The sequence below is a fragment of the Salvelinus sp. IW2-2015 genome, linkage group LG18 (assembly GCF_002910315.2).
Source record: "Salvelinus sp. IW2-2015 linkage group LG18, ASM291031v2, whole genome shotgun sequence".
Classification (NCBI taxonomy): Eukaryota; Metazoa; Chordata; class Actinopteri; order Salmoniformes; family Salmonidae; genus Salvelinus; species Salvelinus sp. IW2-2015.
This window is the reverse complement of record NC_036858.1, coordinates 7,969,706-7,993,823: the sequence shown is the minus strand read 5'-3', so window position 1 is coordinate 7,993,823 and position 24,118 is coordinate 7,969,706. Positions and strand designations below refer to the sequence as shown.

Below are 24,118 nucleotides of genomic sequence, written 5' to 3'. Positions count from 1 at the left end.
CTAGCATCGTTTTGTCAGGCACACTCTGAGGAATGTTCTGAATTATTCAGACAGTGGCTGGCTAGTGCGAATGGACTATAAAGAAGCAACCTCTGACAACAGCTGTTGACAAAGAAGAATTCACTTTGGTCCACTTCATAGGGATTAGAGGAGCTTAAGTTGAGGATTCAAGGAAAAGCAATCCATCACCAAGAACTCTCTCTCTGTCTCTCTCTCTCCATCATTTTTCATCTCTCTGCCATAACAACATCTCCTCCCCAGAGAGTGTCTCCACTCCCTGTGTAAATGTTACAGTGGATATTGGACATTGGATGTGATGGACCACAGATGAGCTGTATCAAACATGATGCATTGTGTGCGTTCTCCCAGACTGTAAATTCCCAAATCGGCCCTCTCTGTAGTTGGGGATTGATCCGTTGTTTCACCTCCAATTATTCTTAATGCACGCACGCACGCACGTACGTACGTGTGAGGTCTTGTTGTTGTGACATTGATTGCCATTACCTTGCACGCTGAAGAAAGGCTCATACCCGAAACATTCGTGCGGCAAAAAAATTTCAATTTCAGTTTATTTACCGGAGTGCTGTCCTATTTCTGTTCTGTAGATTGTGTACGAGGATTTAAGTTTATATAAGGTGGAGTCGAGCACGTTGTTTATTTTTTCATTTCTTATCATTTTGGGGAAGCCAGAGTTGTGAAAGTAAACAGAAATGTAACAGGTGAAAATAGATTGCCGGTGTATGATTACAGAGGACAATGCGTGCACACTGTAATGAATACTGTTGTCCACTCACTACTGCGACGCCTGCTGAATGAGGATTGTGTCCAAGGCACAAATGTAATTACTGGATATAGACTGGACACTTCCATTTTTCCTACTGAAACACAGCAAAAAGCATACACAGCCTAAACACACACACACACACACCCATACCGACACACACACACAGGGTTCGTGTTGGACCTGGACGGGTTCTGTTCTCCTGTGAGAGAGGTGCTTAGTCGTCCATCCCCCCACTACTCATCACACTCTACCTGACCTCAATATGAAACGACTCTATCTGAGGAGACATCACAGTAACAGAAACAATCCTCACAGTCCCTCAGTGTGTTATTAGACCAGTAAACAGAGCCAATGCTGCAATCACCATTGTTTCAGTCAATGTTTGTCTTGTTTAACCAGGCTAAGAGCCAGCCAGCCAGCCAGAGGTAATGTCATTGGAGAAGGACTAGGGACGCGTCCCAAATGGGACCCTATTCCCTATATGGTCCACTACCAGGGCCCATAGGGGTCATACGTTGTGCGCTGTACAGGGAATAGGGTGGCATTTGAGACACAGCCAGGGTGTAGTACTGGTGTAATCTGGCTGTGCTCCCGTGCTGCAGCTGCAGACACTCAGAGTGCATTTGAGCGCTCCCATCAGAGCCAGGTCCTTGTTTGCGGTGTTTAACGGTTACGGTAAGCCCTTCCTGTTGACGAGATTGTCAGGTCTGCTGCTGAAGGGGACCACTGGGGTTAATTGCACCCTCTGGGGAGGCACATCTCTAATCCTCCAAAGGCACACACATACACACTCATGCATGTGTGCATTAACGCACGGACACACACACACACACACACACACACACACACACACACACACACACACACACACACACACACACACACAATAATTATATTTAAGCATTGTTATGTATAACTTGATGTCAAATCCTTCATCCCTCTGCTTTGGCTGTGTTTTGAAGGCTGCTCTGCAATATGTGGTCTCGCTCAATCCCCAAATGGGCATGATTTTGTTTTCGAGGTGTTTTGCAGTCTCACAACATTTCACATTCAAACCAAGACTACCGGGCTGATTAATTTCTGCTCCTCTAGCCCAATGATGCCCTTTTATTTTTGCCGCCTCATCTACCCTGGCAGAAATGATCATTCTCGAAAAACAAGAGCAGCCCCAAACATCATTAAAAAATGAATGGAATTGTAAAACCGTACAGGCTAAGCGCCGAATACCATTAGGGTTTTACAGGCAAAAAACAACAACCACAGATTGATTTGTTCCAGTGTAGTAGGATCCCACAGTTTTATGGATGTGTTGATGATTATTGATAGGTACATTACCGTTGAGTTTAACAGCTCATCTTAATATTATATTCCTTTTTAATGGGAACGTTACGACCTCCTTTAAAGGGATACTAGGGGATTTTGGCAATGAGTCCCCAGAATCAGGTGAATTTGTGGATACCATTTGTATGTCTCTGTGCCTAGTATGAAGGAATTTAGAAGTACTTTCCCGAGCCAATGCTAACTAGCGCTACCCATAGACTTCAAGTCATTGCGCTATCTGCTAGCATGCTAGTAGATACCCATAGACTTCGCCATTGCGCTAACATTTATACTTATGACTAAGATCCAACTTTTTCTAAGTCTGAGATAGGAGACGAAGCCTATTTGAAGGGGAACCTATAGAGGCACCTATAGTCTAAAACCTGTCCGTTTGTCTCTACCTGCTTTTAAAGCTGAGTCTTCAAAATGGAGGTGTGAATGGGCTTTAAATAAGTCTGAATAAGTACATACCAAATGATCAATTATTGATTTTCAAATGACTTTTCTTTGAATGTTTGTTTTTGTTCCGGACTGAATTGATCGTATTAGGTTATGTAAAGTTATTTCATTTGGGTCCCAGTTGGCGGAAATGTCCAACAGCCACATTCATTTGACAAGCAGCACATGAATTAATAACCCTCTAATAAAATGATCATCATAAGGTTTTTATAAACCGTCATGCATGCCAAACTATTTCTCACTGACTGTGTGTGTCTACTGCAGTACCACTGTCTCCTCTTGGTCAGGTCTATATTCTCATTCTCTATAACCTAGATGAATAATTTGGAATGTTTGTTTAACTCCCTGTGTTTTTTAGGGTGTAGGGGTGGACCCCCACACAGCCCTGGCCCTGTCCCCAGACTCCAAACTGGCCAAGGAGGAGGACCTCTTGTTCCCAGCCTCAGACGAGATGACCATCAGGATAGGTAGAGCAGGACCGCTCTCAGGCAAGCCTCCCTTCATATACCCACATCATTATCAGCAACCTCCCCCATCTACCTCTCAAACAACCTATGGCAGGGACTCCATTTAAAACCATGAGTCTCATTTCTCTGATGGCTTGCTCTTGGATATTCCTCTCGCTCTCGCTCTCTCTCTCTCTCCTTTCTCTTCTTTCTCTCTTTTCTCATCTTACCAATCAATGTCTGTACTGACTTCCTGTGGCGCTTGAATCATCTCACCGGTGTTCTTTGTTTGATGTTTTTCTGCTGGTTTTTATTTATTTAGAAACATAAACGCGTACGCTCCTCTACGACACAAACATTCCTCACAATTTGAGTCAGGGAGCATAGGGCAAAATAACTCTAAGATGTAATAGCCACTTTTCACGCTCTCTATGTTAATAGGCATAGTGAATTGGTTTAGATGGAAATTGAGAACGGGTTTATCAATACTGTGACAATATACTAACATAAAATAGGATATCGTTGGCGTGCCAATCATTTACAGCTTTGGTTTTATTCAGTGTTCTGGACGTTAATGGCTTGCATAATAGTGAAGCCTGCAGCGATTATTAACTTGATCCCTGTGCATGGAGTTTAGCTTGGTTAATTCACTGAGCCAAACAAGTGGAAAGATCAAATTTAGACTATAGGAATATACAGTGGGTGAATCATTTACTGTGACCCCCTCCTCCCTTATGTACTATCACAGGGATCCACTCCAGCCATGCGTCCACTGATGATGCGTGTCTTGCAGTTATTCGGCCAGAGCCTGGTTGAAGTCACTCTGGGAGGCCATGTTTTTAAGTTGGGATGACAGACACATTAAGAAAGGGGAACGATTTGGGACATGTACTGTATTTAGAGGGGAAATGCAGTGCGTCACGGTTATGTCAGCTGGATGTTGACTCAAATGAGCATATCGACCGACCGCAGATGGATTACATCAGGAACACGACCCTCGTTTCAAATGGTCTAGTCAGCTGCGGTGACATGAACAGTTTTCTTGATCCTCTCTCAGACCAACTCCTGTGGTAAATTCATTCATTACCGTCAGGTGTAATTGCTCAAAGCATCCCTACAGTATGGAGATGATAACGTAGATTTGGAGCACATATAACAGCAGTTCCCTCTTTACTCAATGTGGATGTAGACATCCAAAGGTACATTGTATATATACAAAAGTATGTGGACACCCCTTCAAATTAGTGGATTTGGCTATTTCAGCCACCCGTTGCTGACAGGTGTATAAAATCGAGTACGCAGCCATGCAATCTCCATAGACACACATATGCTGTAGAATGGCCTCAGAGCTCAGTGACTTTCAATGTGGCACCGTCATAGGATGCCACCTTTCCAACAAGTTAGAACGTCAAATTTCTGCTCTGCTAGAGTTGCCCTGGTCAACTTTAAGTGCTGTTATTGTGTAGTGGAAACATCTAGGAGCAACAACAGCTCCCTGCGTAGTGGTAGGCCACACAAGCTCACAGAACGGGACCGCCGAGTGCACCGTGTAAAAATTGTATGTCCTCGGTTGCAACACTCACTTCCGCATTCCAAACTGCTTCTGGAAGCAACTTCAGCACAATAATTGTTAGTCGTGAGCTTCATGAAATGGGTTTCCATGGCCGAACGGACACACACAAGCCTGAGATCACCATGTGCAATGCCAAGCGTCGGCTGGAGTGGTGTAAAGCTCGCATTCTCCTTGGCGAATYTGGGTTTGGATGATGCCAGGAGAAMACTACCTGCCCGAATGCATAGTGCCAACTGTAAAGTTTGGTGGATCAGGAATAATGGTCTGGGGCTGTTTTTCATGGTTCGTTCTAGGCTCCTTAGTTCCAGTGAAAGGAAAGTTAACGCTACAGAAGGAGACAACCTCTTCTGCAAACCACTGGAAACCAGGACAACAGGACAGGATATTTTTAAGGTACTGGACAGCTTTGTGACATCAAATGGACTTTGGTGATCAAGATGTGTTAGTATCTGTACTGATGGCGCAAAAACCATGACAGGGAGACATAGTGGAGTGGTGACGTGCGTGCAAGCAGTTGCTACCGACGCCACTTGGGTACACTGCAGCATCCACCGAGAGGCTCTTGCTGCCAAGGGAATGCCTGACAGCTTGAAAGACGTTTTGGACACTACAGTGAAAATGGTTAACTTTGTTAAAGCAAGGCCCGTGCACTCTTGTGTATTTTCTGCACAATGCAATGATATGGGCTGCGACCATGTTACGCTTTTCAACATACAGACGTGTGCTGCTTATCAAGGGGCAAAGTATTGACACTTAATTGAGAGACGATCTTAAAGTTTTCTTTACTGACCATCATTTTCACTTGTCTGACCGCTTGCGTGATGACGAGTTTCTCACACGACTGGCCTATCTGGGTGATGATGATTTAAGACTGAGCCTCTCCTCAATACAACCCAACATTGCAGAGTTATGTGCATCCTTTCAAGCGCACCCTTCTCATTAACCTGTGGTGAGTTATTCACCATTTTGATTAACAAATAAAGTTGTATATGTAAGATGGCTAAATAATGAGCAAAATTGTTGATTATTATTATATTATTATTTGTGCCCTGGTCCTATAAGAGCTCTTTGTCACTTCCCACGAGCCGGGTTGTGACAAAAACAAACACTCATTCTTATGTTTAATAAATGTATCGTATAGTGTGTGTGTGGCAGGCTTACAATGATGGCAAAAAACTACATCTGACAGTGCGCTGACCCAGGTGCTAGAGGGGGTACGCAGCTAGAGGTTGAATGTTTGAAGGGGTACGGGACTATAAAACGTTTGGGAACCACTGATCTAGTGGAAAGCCTTCCCAGAAGAAAGGAGGCTGTTATAGCAGCAAAGGGGAGACCAACTCCATATTAATGCCCATAATTTTGGAATGAGATGTTTGACGAGCAGTTTTCCACATACTTTTGGTCATGTAGTGTACGCTCCACAACCTGCTGTGATCGTTTCACTGTGGGGCAGCTTGCTCTACTCTGATTGGTGTAGGTGAATCGCCTTAGCCCGGATTACTCAGTAGTGTATGACTATATGTTCAGTGTGTGTGTGTGGTGTCAGCCAGCATGCTTCTATAAATATGTTATATACAGAACGCAAGAGAGGGATGTAGGCTAGACAGAGCGGAGAATTCCACCAAAGCAGCACAAAAGCTCTCTCTCTCCTCTCTCCCTCTGTCTGACTGTCTGTCTGTCTTGGATACATGGGCCTTATAGCCTTAACCTATTTACATATATATAACGCTCCTTAGCTATCTTGTCTGGCTGTTTAAAAAAAAACGTATATATTCCCTTCTCCCTTTCTCCAACCGATAGGCTATGAATATGAATTTGGGTTAGGCTACGCTTTCATCGTTTTTTTGTTGCAATCATGGCTTTCTCCCGATCAAACCATGATTGAATCTAAAGGAGTTCCATCTCACAGTTGTTTGAATATCCTAAAAACGTGAGATAGCCAGGGGACTAATAATGAGAGAAAAACTAACTATATCAATAGCCGATAGAAAAAAGTTATGACAAGTTTAATACATTTGAAGCTTATTAAGAAATTGGCCATTTGAAAACCAAATGGCCAATAACCTATCCTCCTACTGGGGAGGGGGATAGGTTGCTCATCAAATACTCCCTCAGCAATATGAAGTGAAACACACACACCACACACCACACACACACACACACACTGTATACGCATTGTGAATGTAAAATGAGAGTAGTTTTGAGACAGAACTGATTAGTCGGGTATATATCTTGGTGTCTTCTGTGCTTCCTCTTTCCGCCATGCTACTTCTGCCCCTTCTCCCCTATTCTGTCTCTTGATTGGTCTGTCTCAGATCGTGAATTGTGATTGGGGTTTTCTCTGTTGATTACCTTCCTGGGTTCCTTCTCTTAGTGTTTAATGGTACCTACCTGTTTAACCGTGATTCCTTTCCCAGCCATCACAGAAAACCCAAAGTCTAACCAACTTATTTTTTTTATCAAAAACTGTGTGGTATATGAATGTGGACGGTACGTATTGCCATTGTTGACACTAACCAATCACATGCATAATGTCTTGATTTAATTATTGCTTTTTTTTGTGACATGCTAAGGGCTGCCTAACATGCTTGTAAATGACTGTCTTGTCAACCATATATCAATATCGAAGGCAGATTGGGAGATCCAGTGAACCCTATAGCATCATGTAGCTACAATCCCAATGGTTTGAAGCCAATCTAGCTCTGCTGGTCTCCATATTTATTTTTTTGCATACAATTTAGCTCAGTATTTGAATGTATTTATTTTACATTCTTTATCAAGGGTGTCAGTAATTTCTGACCCCGCTGTATATGTCCCTCATACTTTATGCATGAGACTTACTGAATAATTCACTCTGTATTTGGTGAGAATCAAAGTTACTCGCTGTGACGATCCGCGTGTTTGCTTCTTTTCTGTAATGGGGTAAAAAGAGAAGGCTACATCTTAAAGGGGTGGTTCACTTTTTTGTGGTTTTAACTTCTTTTCAATCTTGGCAGGGTGTCGTTGTTTCCTCCAAACCATTTAAAAATGTGTTTGCTGGTTATTTAGAATCTTCAAAGAAGTGAGCTGTCCCTTTTAAGGTTTAAGTCCCATTCCAGTACATCAAGCACAGCTACCCTTCTTCTTCTCTTTAAGAGTTGTTAACGGGACAGGCTCTCCAGGCTTGTTTTGGTCACACCATTTAGGGCAAGAGATAAGATAGTCACCTCAAAGTGTTGACTGAGTAGGAACTGGGGGGGGGGGTAAACACAACACACTGCTGCCAATTCTTGGTTTTTAATTATCATCTTATGTAACCGTATCGTCTTATGTCTTAAGAAGAAGAGCAGTACTTTCTCTGATTTCTACCTACCATCCCACTCCATTATGTAACAAGTTGATTTTTGAAGACTTTTCAGGTCATCGGGTTGGTATTTTAGCTCGCTGTACGTGAGTTGTGGTCTGTCTTGAGTGTTTGCGGGTGACTTGTCAGGTGAGATTAACTGAAACGAGAGTAGAGGAGAAAGGTTGGAGTGGGACCCCTCCCTCTCTGCATGTCGTTGAGGAGAAAACCTACCCAGAATGCTCAGTGGCATTAAGGGACAGTCTGATTGGAGGAGACCTTTCTGGTCACAGCACCCAGGCTACAGCAGGAGCAGCCAGGGAGAAAAAAACACAGATAATCTATGAATCCCAGATTCTATGAAGCAGCCAGAAGGACGTTTGTTATTCAATTGGTTTATGTTCCTGTTGAATTAGCAAACAGTCTCAATATGATTTGCTCCTCACATGTCCTACCCACTACGCAGAGGGAAAGGTGGGCACAGGATTGTAGCCAATAATGCACCTTCTGTATCCATGCAAGACTGTTAGTTGTTTTCTCTCTCTCTCTCGCGCGCGCGCTCTCGCTCGCTCTCGCGCTCTCTCTCTCGCGCTCTCTCTCTCGCGCTCTCTCTCTCGCGCTCTCTCTCTCGCGCTCTCTCTCTCTCGCGCTCTCTCTCTCGCGCTCTCTCTCTCTCGCTCTCTCTCTCTCTCTCGCTCTCTCTCTCTCGCTCTCTCTCTCTCTCGCTCTCTCGCTCTCTCGCGCTCTCGCTCTCTCGCGCGCTCTCTCTCTCGCGCGCTCTCTCTCTCTCTCCGCTCTTTTTTCCCACTCTGTAATACCTCTTCACATTCTCTTTCTTTCTTTGTGCGTAGATAAGGTTTTACAGCAGGGGACGAGGGCCCAGTGGGGTTCTGTATACCCATATCATTACACAACACGTTGTAGTCCCATTCACAGGAACAGGACACACAATGGGAGTATCGCTCAGCTCTGTCCCTCCTTCGTCTGCCCAGCATGTGGTGTGTTTGCGTGTGTGTGTGTTTGTTCACTCAGCAGTGTGTGTACGTCCGGCATGCGTTGGTGTGCTCAAGGGTGATCGTGTGTGTGCGCAAGCGAGTGTGCGTCCATGTGACATGCAACATGCGTTTCTGCACACAAGTGTGTGTGAGTATTTGTATGTTTGTGAGTCACTGGCCATCCTGAGTAGATGGCATACGTACTGACCTACCGTTGTCATGCCTTGATTGTTGCTTGGCGACAATCATCAATCTGGGTTGCATGATGAAAGTTAACATCCAAGACACTACTCCACTCAAAAGGCCTTGGTCGGGTCAATGCAACATGAGGTACAGCCTTTGTCCAGGTACCATCGCGCTTGGACCGCAATGAGAGAAGGAGATGTTTGTGGAAGACGTTTCAACCTTATCCCCTTTGAGCTGGTGTTTTGAAAAGTGTGTTGTCCTCTGTAGTTTATTACCACACAGAATTAATAGACTATGTTCACTGTAGTTTATTTCCACACAGTATTAATAGACTATGTACACTGTAGTTTATTACCACACAGTATTATTAGACTATGTACACTGTAGTTTATTACCACACAGATTTATTAGACTATGTACACTGTAGTTTATTACCACACAGTATTATTAGACTATGTACACTGTAGTTTATTACCACACAGTATTATTAGACTATGTTCACTGTATCTAAAGGCTTCTGCTACTCCACTCACACTCTCTTGCATGCTTTGTCCTCTGTCTTCTCTCTCTCTCTCTCTGTCTTTCTCTAATACACCCTCTCTTTCTTGCAAATACACATTCACAAAGGCAAACACACACACTTCTACTCAAACAAACATTGGACGCTGACGGCTTGATGCCTTGTCCCTTGTGGTTGGCCTATGTTGACCGAGTGAGTGAGTGAGTGAGAGAGTGAGAGTGAGAGTGAGAGTGAGAGTATGAGTGAGAGTGAGAGTATGAGTGAGTGAGTGAGTGAGAGTATGAGTGAGTGAGTGGGTGAGAGTATGAGTGAGTGAGTGGGTGAGAGTATGAGTGAGTGAGAGTATGAGTGAGTAAGAGTATGAGTGAGTAAGAGTATGATGAGTAAGAGTATGAGTGAGTAAGAGTATTGAGTGAGTAAGAGTATGAGTGAGTAAGAGTGAGTGAGTGAAGAGATGAGTGAGTAAGAGTGATGAGAGTGAGTAGAGTATGAGTGAGTGAGAGTATAATGAGTGAGTGAGAGTATGGTGAGTGAGAGTATGAGTGAGTGAGAGTGTGAGAGGAGTGAGTGATGAGTGAGTGAGAGTATGTGAGTGAGTGGGTGAGAGTATGAGTGAGGTGAGTGGGGTGAGAGTATGAGTGAGTGAGTGGGTGAGAGTATGAGGTGGAGTGGGTGAGAGTATGAATGGTGAGAGGATGAGTGGGTGAGAGTATGAGTGAGTGAGAGTATGAGTGAGTGAGAGTATGAGTGAGTGAGAGTATGAGTGAGTGAGAGTATGAGTGAGTGAGAGTATGAGTGAGGAGTGAGAGTATGAGTGAGTGATAGTGAGTGAGGAGTGAGTGAGTGAGTGGTGACTGAAGTATGAGTGAGTGAGTGACTGAGAGTATGAGTGAGTGAGTGAGTGAGAGTATGAGTGAGTGAGTGGAGTATGAGTGAGTGGGAGTATGAGTGAGTGAGAGATGAGTGAGTGAGTGAGTGACAGAGTATGAGTGATGAGAGTGAGAGTATGAGGAGTGAGTGGGAGTATGAGTGAGTGAGTGGAGTAGAGTGAGTGAGTGAGTGAGTGAGAGTATGAGTGAGTGAGTGAGACACAAACACCATTGTAAATACAACCCATATTTGTTTATTATTTTCCCTTTTGTACTTTAACTATTTGCACATCATTACAAACACTGTATATAGACATAAGACATTTGAAATGTCTTGATTATTTTGGAACTTTTGTGAGTGTAATGTTTGTTTATTTCACTTTTGTTTATGATCTGTTTCACTTGCTTTGGCAAAGTAAACACATGTTTCCCATGCCAATAAAGCCCCTTAAATTGAAATTGAATGGAGAGAGGAATAGCGACACTGAAAGTAAATAGCAACACTCCTCCTTTGTAAAGGCACATTATTTATTCTGTTTAGTGCCTCACTTCCACTGGGAATCAGATAAATGTAAAAACAAATACTTCTTTCATCACAGCATTTTGTTCCCACTACACTTTTCCCAGGTTGGCTTGATGCTCCCCAATCAACAAAAAAAAAAAGATACAAAATTGGCAGTAACCAAGAAACTACTTGGTTGTTGATTTTGTGATTTAAAGCTCATAACGTGATACGTACAGGCAAAAGTTTAAGGATGGTTTCTAATTGTCTCTATTAAAGGCACAGGATGGAGATTGGTAATAAGAATGGAAACTAGAGGAGGGTGGTTGTGGTGTGTGTGTGTGTGTGTGTGGTGCGCAGGGGGGGGGGTATATGACAAGGATATGTCAGGTGAGAGGTTGGGGGAGGGAATTCTGTTTTTTAACTGCTTCTATAGGTTGTTTAAAGGCATGAAGATGTGGAACTATATTAAGGAAGGAGATAACGGGAGGTTGGGTGCTTTGAGGGAAGGGATGGGGCCGTAGTGTGTGACTGAAGAATGTACGTCACAAGTAGGAGGGTGGAGGGCGGAAATGATTTAAAATTAAAATGTGTTAGTCACATGCTTCGTAAACAACAGGTGTGGACTAACAGTGAAATGTTTACTTACAGGCCTTTTCCCAACGATGCAGATTAAACATATAATAGAGTCTTAATAGAGAAGTCAAACACGTAATAATAGATACAATGAGTAACGAGCACTTGGCTATATGCAAGGGGTACCAGTACTGAGTCCATGTGCCGTGGTACGAGGCAATTGAGCTKGATACGTACACACAACTAGGAATAAGAGGGGTGGTTGGGGGGAGTTAGGTGTAGGGATGTAGTGTTATTCAAAAAGGTGGGCAAATGCTGAATGTTTGGCTGCTGGTGGCGGGCGAGTAATGTCAACACTCAGCTAACTCCACCAATTTAGCATAACAGGCACGCGAACAATGTTTGTGTGTTTTAAGCTTCACTGCATTCCTGTCGAGGTGGCAGAGGCATGAAGGCACCCTGCACTGATGTGTTAATTAGCTGAGAGCTACAGTGGGGTCTGAAATTATTGACACCCTTGATAAAGATGAACAAAAATGACTGTATAAAATACATCATTCAAATACTGAGCTATATTGTATGCAAAAATGTTTTTATTATTTTATACTGATGCAATTGATCAGAGAAAGAGACTTTGTTTAACAGGGGTTAAATTTATTGATACCCTAGTTTTCAATACCTTTTAATATCTCACATTGCAAGGTACCTGCACTTTTCTGTTTTATGAGTTGGAAAACACATTGAGAGGGATCTTAGACCACTCCTCCATACATAATCCTTCCAGATGGTTGATATCCTTCGTCTGCGCTTATGGACTGCCGTCTTCATTTAAAACCACACGTTTCAAGTCCGGACACTGATTTTGTGGCCAGTTAACCATTTCTTTGTGGATCTTGATGTGTGCTTGGGGTTATTGTCTTGCTGGAAGAGCCACTTGCGGCCAAGTTTCAGCTTCCTGGCAGAGGCAACCAGGTTTTAGGGCTAAAATGTCCTGGTTCTGGGTAAAGTTCATGATGCTGTTGACCTTAACAAGAGCCCCAGGACCAGTGGAAGCAAAATAGCCCCATAACATCAAAGATCCACTACCATATTTTACAGTAGGGATGATGCATATGCATTGTTATTTCGAAGGCCAAACCCACCAATGACTATAGCACCGGTTCCAATCCAACTGCCCATTTCGTTTAGCAAACTCCAGGTGGTGCTATGGTTAGATGACATGAAAATAAAGGTCTTTGGTCATGCACACCAGCGGTGGGTTTGGCCTTTGAAAGAACAATGCATATGCAGAAAATACATAAGAATTTGGTCAACATAAATACTATTTATATTTTGGCTTTGACCAAAACGCATTTAGATGCGTCTGTAAATGATGGGCAAATGAACATTCATAGATATAGTCTACTGAGAAGGAACAGGAATAGGAATGGTGGGGGTGTAGCACTGTACATTCAGAATCACATACCTTTTAAGAGAAGGGATGACCTTAATGTATGTCAAATAGAGGCACTATGGGCTCAGGTACATCTGCCTCACCAGGCAGCCATATTGGTGGGATGTGTGTATAGACCTCCTAGCTCTAAGGTGTCCTATTTGGATGACTTATGTACTGGGTTTGACCAGGCCACAGATAGCAACAGATATGTATTTATCTTGGGTGATTTTAATATAAATTGGAAGGATCACAATAATTCGAATAGAACAAAATTGATGAGATATGCCGAGAATTGTGGTTTGAAACAAATGGTTAAGGATACTACTAGATCATCAATTAAGTTGGGTCATCGTTCAGACACATCCTTTKATCTGATTTTCTGTAATATACCATTGCAATGCTTAAAATCCAGATCAATGCCAGTGGGCTGGACAGACCATAATATTGTGACCATAACCATGAACATCAAGGTCCCAAAGAAACCCCCTAGGATTGTGGTCAAGAGAAATTTTAAAACATTTAATCATGAGCTATTTCTAAATGATTTGGCTGCTGTACCCTGGGAGCTGATTTATCTAGAGGATGAACTAAATCACGCTACAGAATGTTTTATTGATTTGCTCACTGAGGTAATGGACCATCATGCCCCWRTAAGAAAGAGTACAGTTGGTGCTCGTCCATCTCCATGGATTGATGATGAACTGGGTGAGGCTTTTTCTCAAAGAATTATGGCAAAAGTCAAAATTAGAAATTGATGAACAGAATTATAGAACATTACGTAATTATGCAGTTAAATTGAATCGAAAGGAAAAAAAGTTATTTAACAACAATGCTTTTATTGATTGTAAAACTTATTCTAAAAAGGTATGGAACACAGTTAAGGGCTTACTTGGTACATCTATCTCATCATGCCCATCTAGTGTGGACGGGAGAATAATAACAAAACCAGTTGATATTGCCAATAATTTTGCTGATTTTTTTACAAAGAAAATTAATTTACTGAGCAACAATGTAAACATACAATCTTCCAAACAAGCTATTGTCCAATGGATTGATGATCATATTATGAGCAACAAGACCTGCTCTTTTACTCTGCAAACGGTGTCAGTGGAGGAGGTGTTAAACCTATTGAAGTCATTACCTGATGGTAAATCTACAGGTTATGGTCTTATGGACAATTTTTTGCTTCGCTGTGCTGCTCCCCAGATTGCAGTTCCACTGAGATACATATTTAATTGGTCACTGGAAAAGGGGATGTTTGCAAGCATGCGAAACTGTGTCATATTCCGAAAGACAGCAAAGAACCCATTACTCCTGCCAATAGTCGACCAATTTGTCTACTCCCTACACTCAGTAAGATATTGGACGGTATTGTGAGTAGACAAATATGGGAGAACATGGAAAAGAATGATCTGATTACAGCCAATCAGCATGCTTATCGCAAAAACCATTCCACTACCACTGCATTGGTTGACATGACTGATCAGTGGCTCAATGCTATGGATAATGGCAAGTTTGTGTGTGTACTATTTTTAGATTTCAGTGCAGCATTTGATTTAGTGGATCATTAAATAATTGACAAAATGAATGCATTATGTTTTTAAGGAGGTAGCATTGAATTGGGTACAGTCATATCTAACTGACAGGAAACAGTCCACCTATATCAATGGTTAATTTTCTTCCCCTCGTGTTAAACTGTGGAATACCGCAGGGCAGCTGCCTTGGGCCACTTCTTTATTTAATATATACCAACGATCTTCCCTATGCCTTAGCTGAAACTCAAGCTACTATATTTGCAGATGATACTACAATTTATGCAGCAAGACAGTCGGTTCAACAGGTACAGCAAGCTTTACAAGGAGATTTGGAGAATATCAGGGAGTGGGTTTGCCAAAACAAACTTGTTTTAAACACCAAGAAAACCAAAGTTATGTTGGTCTGTTCCACTAGGAAAAGGCCAAAACAGCATGGGATACAATTAAGTATTGTAGGAGTACAAATTGAAGAAGTGGCAGAAACCAAACTATTGGGAGTGCAGCTAGGTAACTGTTTATCATGGTTGTCTCAAATAACTAATCTATGTAAAAAAAAATATTAAAACAACATGCATAATCAGAAGGATAGCTAAATATTTACCAGGAAAAATTCTTATGCAAATAACACAAGCATTAATTGAGAGTCAGGTGAACTACTGTTCTGTGGTTTGGTTTGAAATGCATCATCAAGTGAAGTTAGGAGGCTGCAGAATGCACAGAACAAAGTAGCAAGATTTGTTTTAAGGTGGAATTATGGTTCTTCTGTTGCAGTCATGCGCAGTGTTCTTGGTTGGTCATCAATCGACAAGATAATTGAAAAAAACATGCTTATTTTATTTCATAATATACATAATTTAAAACRGCCAAGTTCTATTCACAACGGTATTCAGTTGGTAAGAGACAGACATTCCGTAAATACTAGGAATAGATTGTCCACCATCTATGCGTTGTCCAGACAGAAAAGAGAAATAGGCAAAATAACATTTCGATTTAGAGCAATAAAGAAATTTAATAAATTAACTGAGCAAACCAGAAACCTTTCAATATATAAATTTAAACATGATTTTAAAACCATTTAAATATAATAATATAATACAACATAATACAATGTTGTGGGACTATAATAGATGAAGAATCAATATTTTTTAGATTGAGTATTGATTGGGTCATTATGTTAGTATATTATGTATGTTTGTAATAGTGTGTTATATGTGAAAATGTGTTCGTATTATAAATTGTATTTTAATGTTTAAGGACTCTTGGAAGATTAGTTCAAATGGGGACTAAAAGAGATCCAAATAAAATAAAATAATTGGACCAAATTATCAGGAAATTCACAGCTATTTTTTAAAGAAATGCCTCCGGACCACCCTAGAAGGGTGTTGACCCCGGAATCCTTGAACCCTGACCTCCCCAATATGTGACAAAAAGTTACAGTCTGGACACTGTTAATCATGTTTCCCTCTCCTGTTCATATAGAAAAAAGGCAACTGTTAGCCTATTGATATGGACTTTACATAGGCTATCGGTCATTATAAACTGGGTGGTTCGAAACCTGAATGCTGGTTGGCTGACAGCCGTGGTATATCAGACCGTATACAACGGGTATGACAAAAATGTATTTTTACTGCTCTAATTAGTTTGGTAGACAGTTTATAATAGCAATAAGGCACCTCGGGGGGTTTTGTGGTTTATGGCCAATATACCATGGCTAAGGGTTGTATCCAGGCACTCCGCGTTGCGTCGTGCATAGGGACAGCCCTTAACACGTGGTATGTTTGCCATTTGGGGCAGCAGGTAGCCTAGTGGTTAGAGCTTTGCACTAGTAACCGAAAGGTTGCAAGATCGAATCCCCGAGCTGACAAGGTAAAAATCTGTTGTTCTGCCCCCCAAGGCAGTTAACCCACTGTTGCAAGGCCGTCATTGAAAATGAGAATTTGTTCTTAWCTGACTTGCCTAGTTAAATAAAGGTAAAAATAAATTCAAAGAAAATGAACTTTAACAAGGTTGAAATAAAATGACTTTGTGCACGTTATTAATGAATGTATTTGTAGGCTTATGGATGGCATTTTTCAACCCAACCCTGTTTTATTTATTCTGTCTTGAAGGAAGGCAACGAATGCAGCACATTTGTTATTTATTTTCTACATTATTCTACCCATATGAACTCATTTTTGGGGGGGGCATAAGTGAACCAATATATGAGAGTGTTCAGACAGGTTTAAACAAGTTTCACCACAGGAGACATATAAAAGCCTTCGCAAGTTTTACCACGGAAGAGATGTGAAGGCTTTCACGAGTTTCACCACAGAAGAGATATGAGAGCCTTCACGAGTTTCACCACGGAAGAGATATGAAAGCCTTCACAAGTTTCACCACAGAAGACATATGAAATCCTTCGAGTTTCACCACGGAAGAGATATGAGAGCCTTCACGAATTTCACCACAGAAGAGATATGAGAGCCTTTATGAGTTTCACCACAGAAGAGATTTGAGAGCTTTCACGAGTTTCACCACAGAAGAGAGATGAGAGCCTTCACGAGTTTCACCACGGAAGAGATATGAGAGCGTTCTCGAGTTTTGCCAAGGAGGCACCAGCGCACACGCCTTGTTCCCTCTCCAATCGCACACACTTAGGCGCGCGTGTGGGCGAAAGAGTTGCCGACAAGGTTTTCGCTTCTGCTGCAGCCTTCACTGTAAAATATAGCACATTGTTTGTGTGTGGCGGAGCCAGAGTGTGACGAAGAGGAGGAGGATTAGGAGGGTAATAACAGCCAGGCAGCCGAGCGAGGAGGCGAGGCTGATTTAGGGTCAGGAGGTCAAACTGTCTGCTTTAGTTGGAAGAGGGAGGAAGACCGGGAAGGGAAGGAGGGAAGAAGACAAGGTAGGAATCGAAAAGCAAGGATGGGGGAGAGCAAACAAAATGAGGGAGAGCAGCAGTGTGTTCATGTGGGCAGTTTATTTTCCAAATGGCAAACAAATGAGTTGTAGGATAGTGTGTAGCCTACTAAAGGAGATGATTGGAGATCAATCCTAAGTATCAGTACTTCAGAAAGTGTTCGTACCCCTTGACTCTTTTCAATCAATCAATCAAATGTATTAATAAAGCCCATTTTACATCAGCAAATGTCACAAAGTGTTTATATAGAAACCCAGGCTAAAACCCCTAAGAGCAAGCAATGAAGATGTAGAAGCATGGTGGCTAGGAAAAACTCCCTAAAAAGACAGGAACCTAGGAAGAAACCTAGAGAGGAATCAGGCTCTGAGGTGTGGCTTTTTTTATTCATGGAAAATTAAACAATATATAGATTAGATAAGTATTCATCACCCTGAGTCAATAGATGTTAGAATCACCTTTGGCAGCGATTACAGCGGTGAGTCTTTCTGGGTAATTCTCTAAGAGCCTTGCACACCTGGATTGTACAATATTTCTCGATTATTCTTTAAAAAAATTATCAAGCTCTGGCAAGTTGTTTGTTGATCATTGCCAGACGCCATTTTCCAGTTTTTCCATAGATTTTCAAGCTGATTTAAGTTAAAACTGTAACTAGGCCACTCAGGAACATTCCATTTCATCTTGGTAAGCCACTTTAGTCTATATTTGTTCTTGTGTTTTAGGTTCTTGTTCTGCTGAAAGGTGAATTGTTCTCCCAGTGTCGGTTGGAAAGCAGACTGAACCAGCTCTATTCTGTTTATTTTATATCAACAAAAAAACTCCCTTCCCATAACATGATGCAAGACCACCATTCTTGAAAATATGAAGAGTGGTACTCAGTGGTTGAGTTGGATTGGCCCCAAGCATAACACTTTGTATTCTGGACAAAAATGAATTTGCCACATTTGTTGCAGTATTACTTTAGTGCCTTATTGCAAACAGGAAGCATGTTTTTATTTGTTATTATTCTGTACAGGCTTCCTTCTTTTCACTCAGTTAATTAGGTTAGTATTGTGGAGTAACTACAATGCTGTTGATCCATCCTCGATTATCTCCTATCGTAGCCATTAAACTCTAGCTGTTTTAAAGTCACCATTGGCCACATAGTGAAATCCCACAGCGGTTTACTTCCTCTCTGGCTACTGAGTTAGGAAGGACGTCTGTATCTTTGTTGTGACTGGGTGTATTGATACACCATCCAAAGTGTAAAATGAACAACTGCACCATGCTCAAAAGGATATTCACTGTCTGTTTGTTTTTTACCCATCTACCAATGGGTGCCCTTCTTTGCCACCCATAGGTTGAGTCTGCTTTAAATTCACTGCTCGACAGAGGGACCTTAAAGATAATTGTGTGTGTGGGGTACAGAGATGGGGCAGTCATTTAAAAATCCTATTAAACACTATTTTTGCACATAAGTTGAGTCCATGCAAGTTATGTAACTTGTTAATCACATCTTTACTCCTGGACTCATTTAGGCTTGCCATAACAAAAGGGTTGAATACTGATTGACTCAAGACATTTCAGCTTTTCACTTTTTAATTTATTTGGAAACCTTTCTAAATCCCAAATTCCCCTTTGACATTATGGGGTATTGTATGTAGATGAGAGACACGAAATCTCAATTTAATCCATTTTAAATTCTGGCGTTAGCACAAAATGTGGAAATAGTCAAGGGGTGTGAATACTTTCTGAAGGCCCTGTACTTAGCAAGGACCTCTCCATTCTCTCAGACTCATCTCATCTCCTTAGTAGATGAGCGTCTGCCCGTCAATAGGGAGAGATCGTTGTGGCACTCACACAGTTAGGGTTCAATCAGCCTGTAGGTGTTAGGATCAACGGTAGCAATAGAGAGATGCGGTGTGAGTGCTGAATGTACTACAGTACACGATACATCATATACACATTATTAGGCCAATGCAGCGACAGTGCCAGCGACAGTCCCAGGGACAGTGCATAACCCATAACACCAAACAGGGCAAAAGGCAAACAGCAGGTTTACTTCAATTTCTATCCGTTCCCAAAGTGGCCTGGACACAATACCAGAGTCTATAACCGTTTCTATGGCGACGTGTCAATGGAAAGTGTGTCAGTGTAGTAATGAGAAGTCATTGCAACTGTTAAGCGCTTTACGTATATAAAGCCGGAGGGCTGCGGGGTCCATTCTTTTTCAGTGAAGCTAGAGAGGGTGGGCGATATTCTATCCAGGCTCTCGTGCACGTGAAATCCGCTCAGCCGAGCTTCTCGCACGTGGGTAATGTTTGTTCACTTTGATCGCCGTCGCCCTCCACGTTTCCTCATCGCTCTGTGTCCACAAAGCGATTCATGTTAGAGCAATTAGGAAGGTTAGACCCTTTTCAGAAGTATGCACTGGTAGCCTAAACCACGGCTGAGCAGACCCCTGATTACTTTCCTTTTACCCGGTGTAGATGGGGTGGTGGGGTCTTTGTCTCTCCGTTTCCCACTCAGTGAAGCGTACGTGCGTAGAAGAAGCTTATTTCAAAATTGATCTTGTGTGTGTGTGTGTGTGTGTGTGTGTGTGTGTGTGTGTCATTGTCAAGGCACAAGGATGAGATGACAGCCACGGTAAGCCTGGAGAGATGACATGGCCCGATACAGTTTAATTTGAGGTCTGTTATAAAGGTCACTATCTACAGCAGTGATTCCCTAAATGTGGTTGAACTGTGGTCAAGTGTCTGTGTGTCGTGTCCCCCCCACCCCATTTACTTTGTAATACGTGACCCATTAGCCTGTGGAGAAAAAATATTGTTTTATGAGTCAGGGGAGTGCGTGTGTGTATATGTGTGTGCACGCGGTCAAGGTCAGAATGAGAGACTCGTGTTAATATTCCCGTTGAGCACGTCCCGCTGATCTGTCACTCAAAATGATTGACAGGTAAAATGGCTGTACTAGAGATTGGCAATCAAACCTCGCCAAATAGAATCCACATGGACGTTCAGCACACACACTCCTGATGAGCCCTCAGCGTCTGGAGATATGGTCATTTCCTCACAAGCAGAATCAACAATGGCAGTAGAAATTGCTCGGCCATTCCATGGATGCTAAAATTGTAAAATGTTCRCCTCATTTCAGTTTGTGACAAAGCAAGTAATGTATAGTGTAGGGAAYCATTGTACAATCTGATTCTCTGTTAAATATCTTTTCAATAACYAAGCTGGTGTTCAAAACTGAAAGTAAAAAGACACACAAGTTAAACTTCTGGAGATGGGAAGTAAATCCAGGAGGGGGAGATAAAAAAATATTCAGCCTACAGTAAGTCTTGTTGCAATTCAACTAGTTTCCARGAGAGTGCTGCATTTCACATGTAACCCCTTTAAAGGGTAGGTAGCATAAACGTAACATGGATTTGCATTAGTATACCCATCAATAGTCCCAATGCAAAGTTACACCTCACTCTTTTGTCTTTCAAGTTATTACATAAAAGCGAACAGAATGCCGGATTCATGGCAGAAAATGTTTTTGCGAGGTGTGACGTAATATGGAGGACCCGTAATATGGAGGACCCGGCAAGCCAGCCTATAAACTAKAATGTAAACKCCAACAGAAATAACGTCAAATTAAACCAAATCGGTTGCACTCACGACTACTGGTTTCAGTAAAATGTTCTGCCAACTTATAAGCAAATACTTTATGTATGTATTGTTACAAATCAGTTTGCAAGGTTTCTAGCCAACTAGCCCTCTAACATTAACCCTACCAGCCTGTTAATGTTACGTTAGCACTGTATGAGTCAGCCAGTTGCTATCAACACCTATCTTACAGCTACATTCATTTAAACCAAAGTTTGGAAATAAATAATGCCAGTTATCAATAATCTAACCAGTTATCAAATAATGTTACTGGTAAATGCAGTTATCTTAGCCAGCAACCCAGTCAGCTGAAGTGAGTTATTTTAGCCTGCTAGCTAGCCTAGACGGCTAATTAGTCTAGCTATAGTGAGGTAAATCTAAAAGTAGGCAATAATCCAGAGGTGGCATTGGGCACAGGAGTTGAGGGGAAAGAGTCAACAATAAGACTACGAGGAAGGCTCCAGGCAGAGGGAAATGATCACAACAGTCAGTCAGTTGAGGGGAAAGAGGTTGAACAACTCTGGTGGCCTACTTCACGGAGATCATGCGGCCCTCACGTGTGGGGATTCTGATTGGTTGATTTTATCATACCTCATGAATGGTGGATTTTAGCTCACCACTGCCAACACTTGGTCTGCATGGCTAGTGGCTAACGTTAGCCAACTCAAGCTAGCTAACACAGAGTAGATTCTCCATATGATGTTGAGAAATTGCGCATTGTGGGTAGTTTTGAAGATATCCAGAAATAAGTAAGCTATGTCATTAAGTCTTTGACCACACTGTTTTGTTACTTTAGTGAGTAAAACGTCATGCTTCCTACCCTTTAAGTTTCAGATAAGTAAAGTGGGAATCACTTTCTACTCTCTCCGTTGGTACTTCCTCCTTAGCTTTTAATATTATTCTCTCTCTCTCGCTCGCTCTCTCCCCTCTCTCTCTCTCTCCCTCTCTACCGACCTACCTCTATCCCTTAGCAACTCATAATAAAATGAATAGGCCTAAATATACTCTGAGCTCAAATAATCTATATGTAAGGATAGAACATGGTGATCTAAGTGCTCCCATTTATCCCAGTATTTTCTTCCTAAGAGAGCATTTACACAAGGAAGGTTAGAACTTCTTGTACCTGTGTAATAGTAGCCTAAACCATGTCTGACATAGACCCCTGTGTCTTGTCGTTCTACCCGGTGTAGATGTGTAAGTGGGGTCTTTGTCCCTCTGTTCCCTATTCAATGAAGTGTGTGTGTGTGCGCATACTTGTGTGCGCGTGTGTTCCTGGCTCTTCTTCCCAGTGATCAGAGAGACTAGTAGGTTAGTGATAGAATTGATTTGTTTCTACTCTAAAGGGGTTGGCTGTGGGGGTCTGGAACCCATCACTGTAATCAATCAGCCCCCTGACACACACACACACTCAACCCCGTCTCCCGACCACTTCCAGTCTAATTTCAAGATGAGAGCCAGAGAAGTGGGCACCCGAGCACAGTGGAGGTCTCTTGGCAGCCACATGCAAATGCATTTCTCCGGCTCATATGCTAGGTTAACCCACGCTAATGTCCCCATATGGSAATATGGTACACCCAGCCTTCTGAGGACCAGCCTTTCATCTGTTTCCAGTTGCTCTCTTTTTCTCATTTATCTCCCCTACTCACGTAATTTATGTAATAGTAACTAATAACGTTCCTGTTAGAGTAAGTCATCTTAGTTTAGCTGATTTAAAAGGACACCCACTATCTAGAGTAATCAAAAGTTGATTAGTACCACACTGGTGACGCATAGCTGCCACATTGCCTTCTGCTCGTCTGGCTCACTGCTCTGAAGACTTTATTAGTGTCGGGGGGGGGGGGAATAGGGGAAAGAGGGATTGGTGGCTATTAGACAACAAAAATAAATGTATAGGTCCAATCAGTGGTGGAAAAWGTACTCTGTTGTCATACTTCAGTAAAAGTAAAGATACCTTAAAAGAAAATGACTCAAGTAACCCAGTAAAATACTACTTGAGTAAAGTCTAAAAGTATCTGGTTTTAAATGTACTAAAGTGCAGTGGTGGAATTAATTATTATTATTATTTTTAATTTAACCTTTATTTAACTAGGCAAGTCAGTTAAGAACAAATTCTTATTTACAATGACGGCCTACTGGGGAACAGTGGGTTAACTGCCTTGTTCAGGGGCAGAATGACAGATTTTTACCTTGTCAGCTCGGGGATTCGATCCAGCAACCTTTCGGTTACTGGCCCAACGCTCTAACCACTAGGCTACCTGCCACGTAAAAAGTACTCAAGTGTTATACTTGAGTAAAAGTACAAAGAACTACTGGAGTATCTTATATTTAAAAAATCAGATGGGATGAATGTTTATTTTTTATTTACTGTCAGTCAGGGGCACACTCCAACATTCCGACATCATTTAAAAAGACAGTATTTGTGTTTAGTGAGTCCCCCAGATAGGGCATTAGGGATGAAAATGCGTTATATTGATAGGTGCGTGAATTGGACCATATTTCTGTCTGTATTAGAGTAAAAAGTCTATATTTTCTTCAGGAATTTACAGTCGTGGCCAAAAGTTTTGAGAATGACACAAATATTAATTTTCACAAAGTCTACTGCCTCAGTTTGTATGATGGCAATGTTATGAAGAGTGATCAGATGAATTGCAATTAATTGCAAAGTCCCTCTTTGCCATGCAAATGTACTGAATCTCAAAAAAAACATTTCCACTGCATTTCAGCCCTGCCACAAAAGGACCAGCTGACATCATGTCAGTGATTCTCTTGTTAACACAGGTGTGAGTGTTGACAAGGACAAGGCTGGAGATCACTCTGAATCAACCATTTATCGGATCATCAAGAACTTCAAGAGCGGTTCAATTGTTGTGAAGAAGGCTTCAGGGTGCCCAAGAAAGTCCAGCAAGCTCCAGGACCGTCTCCTAAAGTTGATTCAGCTGTGGGATCGGGGCACCACCAGTACAGAGCTTGCTCAGGAATGGCAGCAGGCAGGTGTGAGTGCATCTGCACGCACAGTGAGGCGAAGACTTTTGAGTATGGCCTGGTGTCAAGAAGGGCAGCAAAGACGCCAC

The 24,118-nt window shown here is 42.0% G+C and overlaps 1 protein-coding gene across 2 annotated transcripts in view; it reads left to right on the top strand.

Moving 5' to 3' along the window:
- Positions 1-24,118, top strand: part of LOC111977905 (zinc transporter ZIP11) — a 141,914-nt gene that overhangs the window by 82,167 nt on the left and 35,629 nt on the right. Inside the window, exon 5 of one of the 2 annotated variants that reach the window (XM_024007686.2) lies at positions 2,922-3,030. In XM_024007686.2, coding sequence (XP_023863454.1) covers positions 2,922-3,030 — 109 coding nt within the window. Of the gene's footprint in view, positions 1-2,921; positions 3,052-24,118 lie in introns of both variants that reach the window. The other variant, XM_024007685.2, reaches the window with a different exon arrangement.